The 15386-nt window shown below is 40.7% G+C and overlaps 1 protein-coding gene across 1 annotated transcript in view; it reads right to left on the bottom strand.

Annotated features, from left to right (window-relative positions):
• Mgam (maltase-glucoamylase) overlaps nt 1-15386 on the bottom strand; it is a 143647-nt gene that overhangs the window by 65759 nt on the left and 62502 nt on the right. Inside the window, exons 44-53 of the mRNA XM_075953615.1 lie at nt 12066-12154; nt 10496-10545; nt 9925-10092; nt 6823-6972; nt 6307-6507; nt 4298-4452; nt 2759-2927; nt 2416-2512; nt 1978-2090; nt 704-829 (exon numbers count right to left, since the gene is read on the bottom strand). Coding sequence (XP_075809730.1) covers nt 704-829; nt 1978-2090; nt 2416-2512; nt 2759-2927; nt 4298-4452; nt 6307-6507; nt 6823-6972; nt 9925-10092; nt 10496-10545; nt 12066-12154 — 1318 coding nt within the window. The remainder of the gene's footprint in view (nt 1-703; nt 830-1977; nt 2091-2415; nt 2513-2758; nt 2928-4297; nt 4453-6306; nt 6508-6822; nt 6973-9924; nt 10093-10495; nt 10546-12065; nt 12155-15386) is intronic.

Genomic DNA, 15386 nt, shown 5'->3' with positions numbered 1-15386 from the left:
TCATTCTTTAATACAGTTCCTCATGATGTGCGAGCCACAATCATAAAACTGTTTCCACTGCTACCTCATAACTGTACTTCTGCTACTGGCATGGATTGTAATGACATTATCTGTGTTTTCAAAAGGTCCTAATCGACCCCTGTCAAGGGGTCATTTTACTACCACCTAAGAGGTCTCAACCTACACGTTGGGAACCACTATGTTACAGGAAATGCCTTGCAATAATACAACACAGAACAATGCACAAAGGGTTTCAAAATGATTTCTGGTTATTGGACCTCTGGCTTTGAGGTGACTGTGGCTCTTTCTGTACGTGATTTCACTGCAAACTCAATACAGGATTCCAGTATGGAGCCAGTGAGAGTTTGGGGCTCAGAGAATCGTGCTATACCGGGCCCAAGAAAGCAATCCTCAATTGGGATTACTTCACTGCATTTGAGTAAAGTTTCTTTAATTGAGAGAAACTAGTATTGGAATGGTGATTTTTTATCATGTCAGTAAGCAGTATAGTTAAATATCTTGAAGTCAGTCAAGAAGCAGAGGAAAGCCTGGCACAGGAGACAGCACCCGTGAACCAGTCTTAGCTGCTCTCTGTTAGTCTGAGTCATCGCTATGGATGGTATAAGCACAGTATGGACATGACATGAGATAGACACTATGTCATACTTAAATCTGACAAAAATTCCTCAGCAGATGTACGTACATAGGGGATCCGCTTAGTCACCATCTCATCATACAGGTTGGCGATCTCAGCATCATTCTCATATCCATAGCGACACAGCTGGAATCCCAGGGACCAGTAAGGTACCATCACAGGCCGACCAATCAACTAGAAAACAGACAGAGAGAATTGGAAAGTTAGAGGAGAAGCTGGATGGAAGCTGGATATGAAGTCAGAATATTTTAACCAAATTAGACACCAAATTCAAACCCAGACAATAAGTGTTTAGATGTGTCAAGCTCTGGGGACACACTACCGAAAGCCTACAGCTTCCCAGAGCACACTTTTCAGGAATTCTTGAAACCTGATTTTATTCAGATTCCTAGACATAATTTAGAATATAAAAACACACAATGAAAAGAGAAATAGCTAATTTAAGAACACAGTCCCTAGTTTTTGCTGATTGTAAATGTGGGCAGTTAACATAATATTTCTATGCTTGTTTTTTGCCTGCAAATAAGACCTAATAGTGGGAACTATCTCATGTGGATTTGACTGAGTAACTTAGTCTGTGAGACACCTCTCACATGTATTAAGTAATAGATGCAGTAGATATTTTTCATATATGTTTCTTGATGTTGTCACCAACAATGTTATCATTCCCTGTGACTATGACTCCCACCACTACCACCAGTATATTATCATTACCTTTATCACCACACTGTAACCACTGTGACAATGTCATGATGTAATATCTGTCATCATGATAACTCCCATTGTTATAATCATGAGCATCATTACCAATAGCACTACTACTACGACATCATCATATCAACCACCACCATCACTGTCAGGACCTTACTCTCTCAGCTCCCTATATCAACTCCAGTGCTGTCACTTTCATCATCAATTCATGCCCTATCTTCCTCTCTACCACTATCACCATAATGGTCACCATTCTCAAAAATCACATTTGCCAATAGTGCTACCACTATATTCAATACCCTCCCTCCCCACAACATCAAGGTCACTACCACAGTAGCTCTCCACCACACTAGACCCACAAATAGTTACCACAAAAACTCTGATCCACTGCAATAAGTGAAAAAAAATAATTTAATAGTTATAGGAATATATCTACTCTCCCATATTCCATATGATAATTTTCCCTCAGAGGGACCATCAAATTTAGGAACTAAATGACAGTTACATTATATGGCCATCCTAAATAGCAGGATTGGAACACATTTTGAGTATATGTACACCCACTCACACAAACACAAACACACATATTTCATAAATGCATTCCTTCCTACCTCTGTGTATTGCTGAGTGACAAGCTCTGGAGTTGGGCCCAAGAACACAAAGAAGTCCAGAATACCCCCTGTGGTTCTGTATGTTAGGGCAGGCAGGGGCTGGAATGTCACATCTGAAAACACAAGAAAATGTCATCATGCTGAAATCCTTCATGTTGAGAATATTAACCCTGGAATCCTGACCTTCTCTCTTTTCAACTGTAACACACTGACAGCAGATATTCTGGAGTATGTGCAGAAAGAATTGAAGAAGTTAAATGAAAGCTCTCACTAGCTGCATTACAAATAAATGTGGGTAAATAATTAAATATAATTAAAATATATACAAAGGGTCAATGAAAGGGAAAACCATTCTACAAAGACTATAATTTTTTCACTAAGAACATTCCGAAGCAATTGAAGAATAGTCATATAATAAAGGACACAGGTTCATCCTACCCATGGCGTTGCTGTTCAGCAGGAGGACTCCATAGGCTTTGCCGTCCTCCTCTAGCCCCATGTAGTAAGGGTGGACACCATAGGAATTCATCTTGTACTGAGAGACACAGGAAAAAAGAGGTTAGGGGACTGTGTGCTTGGGAAAGAAACTCAACAGAAACTTGATTGCTACGTTGTGTCAAGCTTCCTCTGTTAAGAACAGGAGTAGAAAGCGGCATTTAAAAATGTGCCCATCTGCCTAGCAGTAGAGGGTAGTAATCATATGGAGTCTGCAAAAAAGAAACACATGACACACAGCGTTGATGGAAAGGACAGAACCCAGACCCAAACACCCTGTCCTTACCCCCGGGGGCTGATCCCTGGAAAACATGCCCCACGTGTGCCAGTTCAAGTCTATCTTGAAAGTTGGGTGCTCAGTTTCCCCAAAGCCATAGATGTATGTGGAGGGCAGGCGGGTGGAGATGCGGATGAACATGTCATTGAAGGTGAAGCCAAGGAGCCCAGAGTCCCAGCTGCAGAAGGAGAAGAGACATTTGCAAAAAAAAAAAAAAAAAAAAAAAATCAGCTTCTAGTGGTTTACAGCAGCTGCCTTTGTGAGAACAACAGGGCCCTCCATTGCACAAACCATCCCTACTGGAGTCTCTCTCAAACAAAACAAGTAAGTTAGTGGTTAAATAAACAGTCACCATGGCTAAGGCCCAAGTCCCCATCAGTTCTGCTCTGTATCTTTGCTTCCCTTTACTGCTGTCCACAGTCACAGATCCAGTGACTTTTTGCACCTTACCACTCCAAACTCACTGTGCCTTCTGCTTCTGACCCCTGATGCCCACTTCCTCCATGTATCCAGGGCTGCGATATGAGCACCTCACACCAGCTCACACCCCTGCCCACATGCACACTCATCTGTCCTGAGAGCATCTGAGGACCCTGCAGGGCTCTTCCTGTTCTAAATCCCATCTCCCAGGCCCGCTTTGTCTCCACATCCATCCTAGCTGTTACGTCAGGGGAATCTCTATTGTAAACGATAAATTCCCTCCAGCTCATGACTTATTTGATTCTTTCACAGATGTTCCTTTTCCTCAACTCTCTGTGGAATCTCTCCTAATCTAGGTACCATTTCAAACGTCACCTCTTTCCCAGAGTTACAAACTCACATTACAGTTTCTAAATTAGGAAATAATCTGATTTCCCTATTTTTTCAGCATAGCAGTTATCAGTATATCTAATTTCTCTTCATCATATAATTTAACTTTGTTTATTAGAAGAAATAAACACATCTGTCTCTGATGACAGTATTATAGGAGAACCTGATATGCAGAAGGAACTCAGTAGATACTTGTTCAATAATTCCTAAGAACCAATAACTGCCTTAGTAATGACTCTCAGAATAGTAAATATTTCCTCTAAGAAGAGAAAACACTTCCTATGGTGGTTAGAGGAGCTAACTCTCATAGTCCCCGGTATTTCAATATTTGGAATCTATTTGGGCACTATTTGGGGACACTTGGGAGCTGTGGCCTTGGTGGCAGAATCAGGTCACTAAAGATAGCCTTTGGAGCTCAAAGCTCACACCATTCCCAGTTTACTTTCTGTTTCCTGTTTCCAGCTCAAGATGTGAAATATCATCTGTTCCTGCTGCCATGTCTGCTGCCGGAATCCACACCACACTCATACTTCCGAAGTCGTAAACTCAAATAAAATCTTCTGTAAGTTGCCTTGTAATATTTTCTTTTTTAAATCACAGTCATAGAAGGTAATAAATATATCACAGATCTCAACAAGGGTAATATGACATTTTGAGCCAGGATGTCTACAAGGACAATGGTCGTGGTGAGGAATGTTTAGGAGAGCAGGAAACTGAGTCAGACCAGGACCCACTCACATTACAGTGCCTGTACTCTTCCTGCGAACTTCAATCCCAAATGGGTTCTCCTTGATGGTGACATCATAGAGACGGCCTTCATTGGTGCTGATTGGGTCATCGGGGATGTTCAGAGGTACTGGGACTTCATACCGACTGTGGCTGGGATCGTAGATCTAGGCCAGAGGGGATAATATTTTAAAAGACAAAAAAATGGCAAATACATTATGATGTTTTCCTATCAAGCTGACAGTAATCATAATTAACAATTGATAATATAATTGCATAACTAAAAATAGAATTCAAAATAACTTGTGAACATGTTTATTTCACACTGCTCAAAAAATAGATAATTGAAATACCAGATATTCTAACTATATTAAATTGATCAATCTATAATATGTAAATACGTCAAAACACGACAACAGTCATGTGAATATTCACAATTAGCAGTCATTTCAAAAGAACTCCGTAGTCAAGAATTGTCCTCTAGTTATGAATGTCTCGGTATACTATTTTAGCATGGCTGACAGAGTCTAGAGCCTGTTTGTTTGGTCTCCTTTTCCCTCATAATACAGAACTTAAACAACACAGCAGAGAACAAGGTTTTGGTAAATAGGTTGATCTGAGACAGGTCTCAGTATTATGTGTTTTGGAAAATTCCTTCATCCATTCTAATACCACTGTTAACAAGAATAATCATTCTGAAATTGGTATGGTATTTACAGATATATGTTTTGCTTGTGAATGTGGAACCGGAAAACTTTGACATTGAATAACAACTAAGTTTCTCTGATTTAAAATATTCCTTGTGAAAATGAAATGAAGCTGAATAAATTAAGAATCCACACACTACTGTTGATAAAACAGTAATCACAGTAGAGATAGGAACTGAGAATCCAAAGTTAATGTCACAAAAGCTCAGGAATTCATGGGAACTAGGAAAGAAGAATTCAGCACTCCTGAGGGATGCGAGCTGACATGAACTCTGCAGAAAGGCTTTGCCATTACAGGGAAGGAACAGCGAGATGGTTTCATAGAAGAAATACAGGCTGAATCTTTAAAGCTAAGCATCAAAAAACCCCAACACAAATTGCAAGCAAGTGATTCTGGTAAGGAAACAACACAGACGAAGACCTAGAGTGTAAAGTGGTACAGAAACACATGTGTATGGGGGAGAGAACCACCATACAGCTTCATGGTTAGTGAGTGTGAGCTGAGGCTGCACACCCGACCAGCTCCACTTTGGCGAGGACACAGAAAACAACATCACCGCAGAAGCCGGAGAACTCAAGTCCAGACTGAGCTCAGACTCTAAGAGTGGTCTAGGCGAAGACAGTCTGCCCTGATCACTGCCTTGTGTTCTTCCTGCACCATGAGTGCTCACTGGAGGGCAGCCTCTCTGTGGGATCCCAATACCACCATGGTGGAGACAAACCCTTGTTTCGGGGCAGCTCCCAGTTTAATCAGGAAACAACAAAGAGAATAGCTAGTTCACCCCCAGTCCCTTTGCTTGATTAAACCATGGAAGGAAAAGAAATCACTTTTATTTTTTTTCATTATATTCCTACCCGTCTATTGTCAATCACAAATCTATTATCACTACCATCCATACACAGACACGAAACCTAGGAACACGATGGTCATTCCTCAGGCATCTCCGTCCTGTAGCTGATATGAATGACCAAGATGGTCTCAAGGTCTCAAAAACGTCTGCTCTTCCCAGCCTCCCTTATTCTCCCTGGAGCAAACTCATCCACAGCTGCCCAAACTTCCTAGTAGCCTCCTCTGCTCCCTCTTTATGTTTTTTTCTCCAAAACATTCTTTTAGACACATTGATTCTCTCAAATTCAAAAGTAGAGGTTTTGCTGCTCTACCAGTCATTTCATTGTTCTCTTCATGACAATGCTGTTCTAGAGTATTTTACTGAAAAAATAAAACTTGGTTTTGGAATGCTGTATCACACAATTGCAAAGGGCGATGGACCTGGAAAGACCCCGCCCACACCTGACTGCACACACTGCGCTTACCTTAAACTGCAGCATGTCATTCTTGTGGTAGATCACTCGCAATTGCAGTTGATCCACAGGGGTAGAAGGGAAGGCATTGGTAAATGGAGAAGCCTTCAGGGAGATGTCGGCTGTGGCCTCATTTGGGCCATTCTGAACATTGCTGACTGAGTACAGCTGATTGACAAAGTAGCAATAAGGGACCCCAGAAGAGCTGGATTCCTGCAAAGAAAGGAATTGGCAGAGATCTGGAGTTACAAAATAGATGAGAAAAGTCAGTTTATATGGAGGAAGCCATCACTTCATTTACTCATGCATATAACAATTAAATTAAGCATGACTCTAAATTCCTCAACTATAAATACACATAAACACCCCCTTCTTACCTGCTCCACTCTTCAATCTAAATTAGTCTCTGCTAAAGTCTTTATTTTTTCATGAAGTTTAATAAATCTGAGGGTACAGGGCTGAACTAAAGACATTGTAGGTTGCGTTTCAAGAGTTTTCCATTTCCACGAACGTCCTCAGCACACTCACCTCCCAGATGCAGCCACGGGCAATGCAGTTGGCCTCAGAAGCACCCTGCTCATCTGGATAGCAGTCTATCTTCTCCTGGTCCTCCATGATGTCCCACTCCACTGTATATGCTTCTCCCAGCACAAGACGGATATCTGTGATGGTGGCAACCTGAAGGAAAGCAAATTCATCCTCAGGACAAAGGTCTTTCAGACCTTAACCTTTAATGTTAATCAAGTATAAATGTCATTTTTAGTCTATCCATAGGACCTTTTTTTTTTTACGATGACAGAACACACTACAATTTTTAATTGTATAGATGTATGTATGTATGGAATAAGAGATTGTTACAAAAGGAAAATACCAGTATTCTATAAAAACCTTACATATAACATAGTAGAAAGATATAATCCAAGAAAAAACATATTCATACTTTTTTAAAATCCCTTCCCTGAACCATTTGACTCCTGTTCATTTTGTCAGAAAGGCTTTCTCCCCCTCTTCCCAAATTAAGCTATTTTTCTTTTTCATCACCTCTCCATATCATGCCCCCTTTGGTGTGGAATGCTTAGAGAATGGGACAATATGAGTCACGTGCCTTGGGATATAGCAGTTTTCATGGAACCTTATGTGAGTTTTCTGAATTATTGTTATCTAAGACTTATCAGCTAAGTGTGAGAATGGGGACTAGGATATATCATTATATAAATATTCATTTACAACACACAGTCTCATCAAATCCCAAGGCCAGAAACCCACATTTGAAGTTACACATACTGCATTTGCTTTCAACTGCTGCGCTCCATTCTAATTTTTCCTGTTCTTTTATTTGAAGTTTCTTACACAGCACCTGCATGACTAATGCATTCACGTATCTGGAGTCACCGTCCTTTTCTCAGTGTCCTTCCTTTGGACACTGCCCTGGCTTTCCTGTCCCGCCAATCCCCACCCTGCACTACAGACTCCAAGAAGGCCTTGATTCAAGGATCCTTGTCAGGACCTTAGAGAATTGAACATGACTTCCTTAATTGGGTGCCAGAGACCCTCTCAAATAAAAACAGTTTTCTCTTACCCCAAGAACCCTATTTCTAAATATGAATGAGGCTGGGCGGTGGTGGCGCACGCCTTTAATCCCAGCACTCGGGAGGCAGAAGCAGGCAGATCTCTGTGAGTTCGAGGCTAGCCTGGTCTACAAGAGCTAGTTCCAGGACAGGAACCAAAAATCTACCAAGAAACCCTGTCTCGAAAATTCAAAAAAAAATATGAATGAGATCTTAGCCAGATACTGAATTAAAGACTGGAAATGTTAGAGTCTGAATCACTTGACTGGCCTGTCAGGAATAGTTCAGCTTGGAGAGCATCACCAAGACGAACGCTGTCTAGGAAAACAAGGCCCTTTCTGAACACATTGACAGCTGTCTTTTTAGTTTGAAATGTGCTTTTTAAGTTAAGATTCAAATATCATATTCTTCCAATTATTATATGAAATTGTAATGATTGTAGCATATTCATGGCCAGAAAAGTAGATTGGAGTTCAATGCTGGGCCAGGGTTTCTTTCTTGCTAGAAGGGCCTGCCCCATCAGCTTTGTCTCTGCTTTCTTCTTCCACTTTCCTTATCTTTCTTTGCTTGTTTTGTTTCCCTTTTTCATCTCTCCTAGAATTAGGACTCTGTGACTGGATCCAAGCAGGGACTTCCACTCGTTAGACAAGACAGATCTTAGATCTGACAAAGTTCAACTTCAAAATCAATTCCAACAAGTCTTCAACTTTGAACTTTTAATTACAGAAAATATTACAATTTGCTTTCTGTCTCAGACTTCTTGTAAAGCTGATGTATCCAGCATTATTTTATGTGCATGGGTGTTCTGCCTACATGTTTATCTGTGCATTATGTGTGTGGCCCCAGAAGGCAGAAGTGGCATTGGTTCCCCTGGTACTGCAGTTACAGATGTTTGTGAGCCAATGTGTGTGTGCTGGGTTTCAAACCTGGGACCTCTAGAAGAGCATTCAGTGTTATCACTGAATTGAGACATTGAACCATCTCTCATTCTCCATGAAACTCTGTCTTTCAAGGTCCTGTTCTATCCATGTCTTCTACAAAGTTGATCTTAAATACTGCATTAAGCCTTGAGTATCAAATAAGACCAATGCAAAATATCTTGCCAATGTGGACTTACACTTCTTCATTTTTTCATATTTTTTCATGTTTGTTAATTGTATCTCTCACCACTCTGATTCAAAGAATAAAGACTTCTTTGGTGTTGTGTTAACTATCTTATTTTTTATCATAAACAAAAATCATTTTCACTAATGCACCTTTCATCTGTCTTACACTTTGCCCTAGACACAACCAAGCTAATTAGTATTTATTTATAACTTCATAACACATGTTTTTTTCTGTACACACTGTGATGTCATCACTCTGTGATGACAAAAATACCATCAATAGGCCATTTAGTAGAAGTCTCAATGGAATCATTTCCCTAATTCAAAAGATCCTAAAACTGTGATGATTTGAGCAGCTCCAATTCCATGAGGCTCCTCAGTATAAGTCCTGAGACCTGACTGGAAAATGTCCCTCACAGTACGAAGGAAGAGGAATTGAATACAAATCTTACAGAAAGGCTGGATCTCATCACATCTCCCCGAATCCCACTTTCTAGTCACCATTTAAGTTAGTTAGCAACACCATCATCTTCATAAACTATTTCCTGCAAATGTATCTTAGAGTCATATACCCTTCTCAACAGAGTTTAACAATGGAAAGAAGCATTAAACATTAAATAAACAAAAGCAATTAAAACATTTTATTCATAAGCTCTCTATTTCTACTTTCACCTTGGAGTACAAACCATCAACTTTCAGATCCCATGCCTCAGACCTTGTCCCCATATCCAGTTAGAGAAAACCAATCACTTAGAGGGAAGAAATAAGGATGGAAAAACTGGAGCCATGGTGTCTCAGACTGTCTCTACATTTTTACCTTCTTCTTCCATACTCCAACATCACTGTCAGGCCTCAGATGGCTCTGGTTCTTCAACAACCCATGTAATCTTAGCAGGAAGTGATAATAAGTCACCACGGAGGTTCGTGAAAGTCACCCTCCCAAGATGAATTCTTACCTTCAGATTTGGATTGTAAGCGACTTGTGGAGACATTGGACTAAGGACACCATTCTGCTTCACTCTAACATTGTAAATTGCCTCCGTCCCAAAGATTTTAATTTCCTGGAATGCTAAGTTATTGGGATCCTTGTAGTTTGGACTTGAAATTGTCACATTTAATTGGTTCTGAAACACATCAAGTATAAAGATGAACAAATTATAAACACTTGATTTCCCCAGCTCCTCAACTCCCCATCCTAGACTACACACTCAACCTTCCCCAAAGGCCTCTGTTCCAATATTAGCTAATGGGCACACCAACTTATTTTTATAATGCCAATGGAGAGAGATAAGGAAACAGACAGCTATCTCAGAGAATTCTTTTATAACACTAGCTCATTTTCTTTTTACTGTTGACACTTTGATAAATACAGCTGATGCAATTATTACATATTAACCTATAAATAACAGTGTATTTACCCGCATAAATGCTGATATTTAAATAAATACAGTTATACACACATAGTAGAACGTATATAGTTATCTTCAGACAAAATCACACACAGTGTTCATAAAAATATGCACTCACTTGGGCGACAGAAAATTCACTAAAGAGGTAAGTGTTCGTGGTCACAGTATCTGAAAGAAGAAAGAGATGTCAGCCTGGCCTGTGCCCACAGAAGATGAGCTTCACCTCCTCTCCTAAAAACTGACTCCTATTTCTTCTCATGACTGAAGAACACTGACTAGAGCTGTCAACCACAACCTCTTCAGATACTTCAGATGCTCACTAGTACAGCCAAGACCACAGTAAATAGGAGAGATGCCCAGCATCTCTGTGACACACTGTTTCATTTCCTTTGGATGATGTCATTCTTAAAATTACAATACCATGCTCAATATCCAAGAAGCTGTCCTTATATTTCCTCCTAAGAGGTTGCTCTTAAGTCTAGTGTCCATTTTTCACAATAGCTAAGATGGGGAAACAGCAAACATATCTGTTAGCAGATGAATGAATAAAAGAATTACAGGGCATGTTTACAATGGAGTTTTCTATAATATTAAAGAAGAAGGAAGTCCTGTGTTGTGAGAACAGAGATGAATCTGGCTCATACTCCACCAGGAGAAGTTGCTGAGATAGCAAAAGAAAAATCAACATAGGGTCTCTACACAGGGGCTGCACTTGTATAAACAGAGGAAGGAACAGGATAATTCATGGTCAGGAGGGAGGTTAAATGTAGAAAATCTGCTCAAGTCCTATGAACCATGATAAGAACAAGTTCTAGAGAGCCAATGTTGCCATTAGTGGTGATGGAAGCATCAGTTAATGCTATGGTAACCATTTTACAATGATTATATGTGTGCATACCCTGCATGGCCACACACTTTTCTTCAACTTAATGCTCTAACCATGAAAGAATCCTTTGCAGTCCTACAGAGGCAGGCATCTCATGGCAATCTATTTCCCAAGTTAGTCATGAGAATTCTTAGTGCATTAGAGATGGAAGGAAGGAAGGAAGGAAGGAAGGAAGGAAGGAAGGAGGGAGGGAAGGAAGGAAGGAAGGAAGGAAAGGGAAGGGAAGGGAGGGGAGGGAAAGGAAGGAAGGAAGGAAGGAAGGAAGGAAGGAAGGAAGGAAGGAAGGAAGGAAGGAAGAGAAAAAGAAAGAAAAGAGTTGCTAAGGCATATAATGCACATGATCAGGACTGTGTGTGCTCACTGCCTCCCTGCCATGGCTATGACTTCCACATCATCAACAGTTTTTCCACAAGGACTCATGGGGAAGATATTTATAATGATAATGAATTACAGGAACAGTCTTCAAAATATGTCCTTCAGGTGTCCTTTAACAATGAAATGAGAGCCTGTTAAATATGAGTAACAAAGGAGAATATTCAGAAAGAGAGAGACAAGAGACAAAAAGAGAGAGAAGCTCTCAATCCTCATTCTATGAGGCAAAGAAAGAGAGAGAGTTCTCCTCCTCATTCTTTGGTTCATCTAGCATGGCCTCTGACGAGTACAACCAGAAGTCCATGTTTTCTCTGGCAGAATGCTCTAAGATGACAGGTGAGATCTCATGCACAGCCGAATGTCCATCAGGGTGAAGGGACAGAGTCAGACACTCTGTCCTCCCATGGCCACGCCCTCTCACAGCACTCACCCTTTGACTGCCCATCATCCCAGAACAGCTCTCCTCTTGCTTCTTTGTTTTCATCCAGGGCAACGAGAAGGCCAAGAGGGTTCTTCCGGCTGCGGGGAACAGAAGCAAAAGGCACAAATCCTTACTACTCAAAGAATTTTAGAAGATATTGCCACCAATTTTCACATGGGCCGAGGACAGACAGGTAAAGTCATGGGTGACTTCTTCCCTTCAGAGACAGGGGCAAGAACACTAGAAGACACTTTCTCCAGTATCACTGTCACAGTAAAGAAATATCCCAAACCTCAGCAACGTATGTACAAACAGGAAGTCAGGGTTTAAACATCAGCGACAGTGGATGCTGGGGCCATGCTGATCCACAGAATGCAGACTATGAAACAGGGTGGGGCCTTAGCCAAGGTCACTACAGAGACCACACAATAAGGACTATATCAGCTGCTGCCAGTAGATAAGTTTTCTTTACTATGGAAATTTTTACTCAGAAACACATAAAATAGGGGTTATCCATATAATGGTAACTCTATAATGGGTGGCTTTGTCTGGGGTCATTAGTTTGTTTTTGAGACAAGCAGCTCAGACTGGCTTAGAACTGGCTCCCTGGCCCAGTCTGGTTACTAACTCATGATCCCACCTGCCTGTGCTGCTCAAGTGCTAATTCTATTATATACCACCTTGCTTGCTGATTAATTTTACTTAATATAATGTCTGTTATTTTCTTCTGGAATAACAAAACCAAACAAAACATCAGACAGCAGCTTCATGCTTATTTCTCATGTGCCCATCACTGACCTAAATTTTCTATTGTATTTGCTCCAGGTTAACCTTCTACTACTTGATCAGACTCCACTATCAACAAATTCAGCTTCTTTCCTTTATAGTTCAGAGATAGAGCTATCATTGCTAAAATGCCAATAGGTATAATTATAAATCCACACAATCCTAAATATCAGTAATATAAGACACATTCAACACACTTGACAGGCAACCAGAGTTGAGAGTGAAAAGTGCCACAAATAAGAGATCAGAGAGTGCAGAGACACTAACAGAAGTGTGAGAACAATTCAGAGGACGTGCACACTCAAGAGAGTGCAGAGACACTAACAGAAGTGAGAACAATTCAGAGGATGTGCACACTCAAGAGAGTGCAGAGACACTAACAGAAGTGTGAGAACAATTCAGAGGACGTGCACACTAGAGAGTGCAGAGACACTAACAGAAGTGTGAGAACAATTCAGAGGACGTGCACACTCAAGAGTGCAGAGACACTAACAGAAGTGTGAGAACAATTCAGAGGACGTGCACACTCAAGAGAGTGCAGAGACACTAACAGAAATGTGAGAACAATTCAGAGGACGTGCACACTGACGAGTGCAGAGACACTAACAGAAGTGTGAGAACAATTCAGAGGACGTGCACACTCAAGAGAGTGCAGAGACACTAACAGAAGTGTGAGAACAATTCAGAGGACGTGCACACTGACGAGTGCAGAGACACTAACAGAAGTGTGAGAACAATTCAGAGGACGTGCACACTGACGAGTGCAGAGACACTAACAGAAGTGTGAGAACAATTCAGAGGACGTGCACACTGACGAGTGCAGAGACACTAACAGAAGTGTGAGAACAATTCAGAGGACGTGCACACTCAAGAGTGCAGAGACACTAACAGAAGTGTGAGAACAATTCAGAGGACGTGCACACTCAAGAGTGCAGAGACACTAACAGAAGTGTGAGAACAATTCAGAGGACGTGCACACTAGAGAGTGCAGAGACACTAACAGAAGTGTGAGAACAATTCAGAGGACGTGCACACTCAAGAGAGTGCAGAGACACTAACAGAAGTGTGAGAACAATTCAGAGGACGTGCACACTCAAGAGAGTGCAGAGACACTAACAGAAGTGTGAGAACAATTCAGAGGACGTGCACACTCAAGAGTGCAGAGACACTAACAGAAGTGTGAGAACAATTCAGAGGACGTGCACACTCAAGAGTGCAGAGACACTAACAGAAGTGTGAGAACAATTCAGAGGACGTGCACACTGACGAGTGCAGAGACACTAACAGAAGTGTGAGAACAATTCAGAGGACGTGCACACTGACGAGTGCAGAGACACTAACAGAAGTGTCATAACAATTCAGAGGACGTGCACACTAAAGTATGGAATTTATACTACTATGTAAAAGGCTTGCAAGGGAGAAATCAACACTCATAAGAGACAGAAACAACACAGGAATACACACAGTGAGCTAAATCACAAAGATGCCCTGAAAGTCAGACATGAGAGACACCGTGTTAAGCATAATAAGCTGGACATGTAATGTCATGTTTTCATTTCAAATTTTCTATTATCAATAAAATCCACAAATAAGCAATCAAAAAAATTGATGGATTGAAGAGGCATGATTAGAGCCTGAGATGGGTACCAAGTTAGAAGTACTGAAGAATGGCTAAAAAAAAAGGGGGCGGGAGAACTAGTTGATGAACGAGATCAATACATTACATATGGATGGAAAGAAGTGCGTCAGTGAATATTTTGTACAATTAATGTAGACTAATAATAATGTAATAATAATTTAGTAGGAAATTGAGGGTGAAATGAACTATAGGATGGGGTAGTAAATACTTGATAGTTTGCCTCACAGACTGACCCAGCATGAAGAGCAATGGGAGACGATGCCTGAATGCAGTTGCTGAGTTGGTTACATTTGCAGACTGTTATGTCTGGGACATAACTGATCCATATGGTTATCAAGACACTGCATGATGTAAAAATGTATGGATAGAGGGGTTTGCTACATGACTACTGTGTCACACTGCAGCCTCCATGGTGAGTGTTTACCCTCTCTCCCCCTTTTTTTGTCATTTTTCATTTTGTTCCTTTTTTCCTTGTATCTATTAAATTTTATTTTGTTTTATTTTTGGGTGGGGAGGGAGAAGGGTAGGATTGGAGGCATGATGTGAGAGACACAAAAAATAAATCAAAGGAAAGTTAAAAAAAACCAAAAGCCTGCATGAAGTACAGGTGCTCAACTTGAAAAGACACTGGGAAAGTACAAGGACTTTGATGGATTTTGTACTTCAAGGATACGGAAAAATAAAATTTTTATTTTTGCAAAAGCAATTGATATGGGTGTCCAAAAAAGAGAATAGCACTAAAAAAAGAATGAAAAAGCAAACTGGCATTGAAGTAGACACCTTTCTTTAAAGTTGGCAATTGGAATAATTAAAGCAGTTAGGGATGTTCAAAGAAAAAGATAGGTGTCCACCCTTCTAATAAACCTGTCTGTGGTAAATAAATATGGTAATAGTTTCAGGAAAAC

Source organism: Microtus pennsylvanicus, chromosome 19 (genome assembly GCF_037038515.1).
Source record: "Microtus pennsylvanicus isolate mMicPen1 chromosome 19, mMicPen1.hap1, whole genome shotgun sequence".
In the NCBI taxonomy this organism is placed as follows: Eukaryota; Metazoa; Chordata; class Mammalia; order Rodentia; family Cricetidae; genus Microtus; species Microtus pennsylvanicus.
The sequence above is the reverse complement of the archived record's forward strand: the minus strand, read 5'-3'. Positions and strand labels throughout refer to the sequence as shown.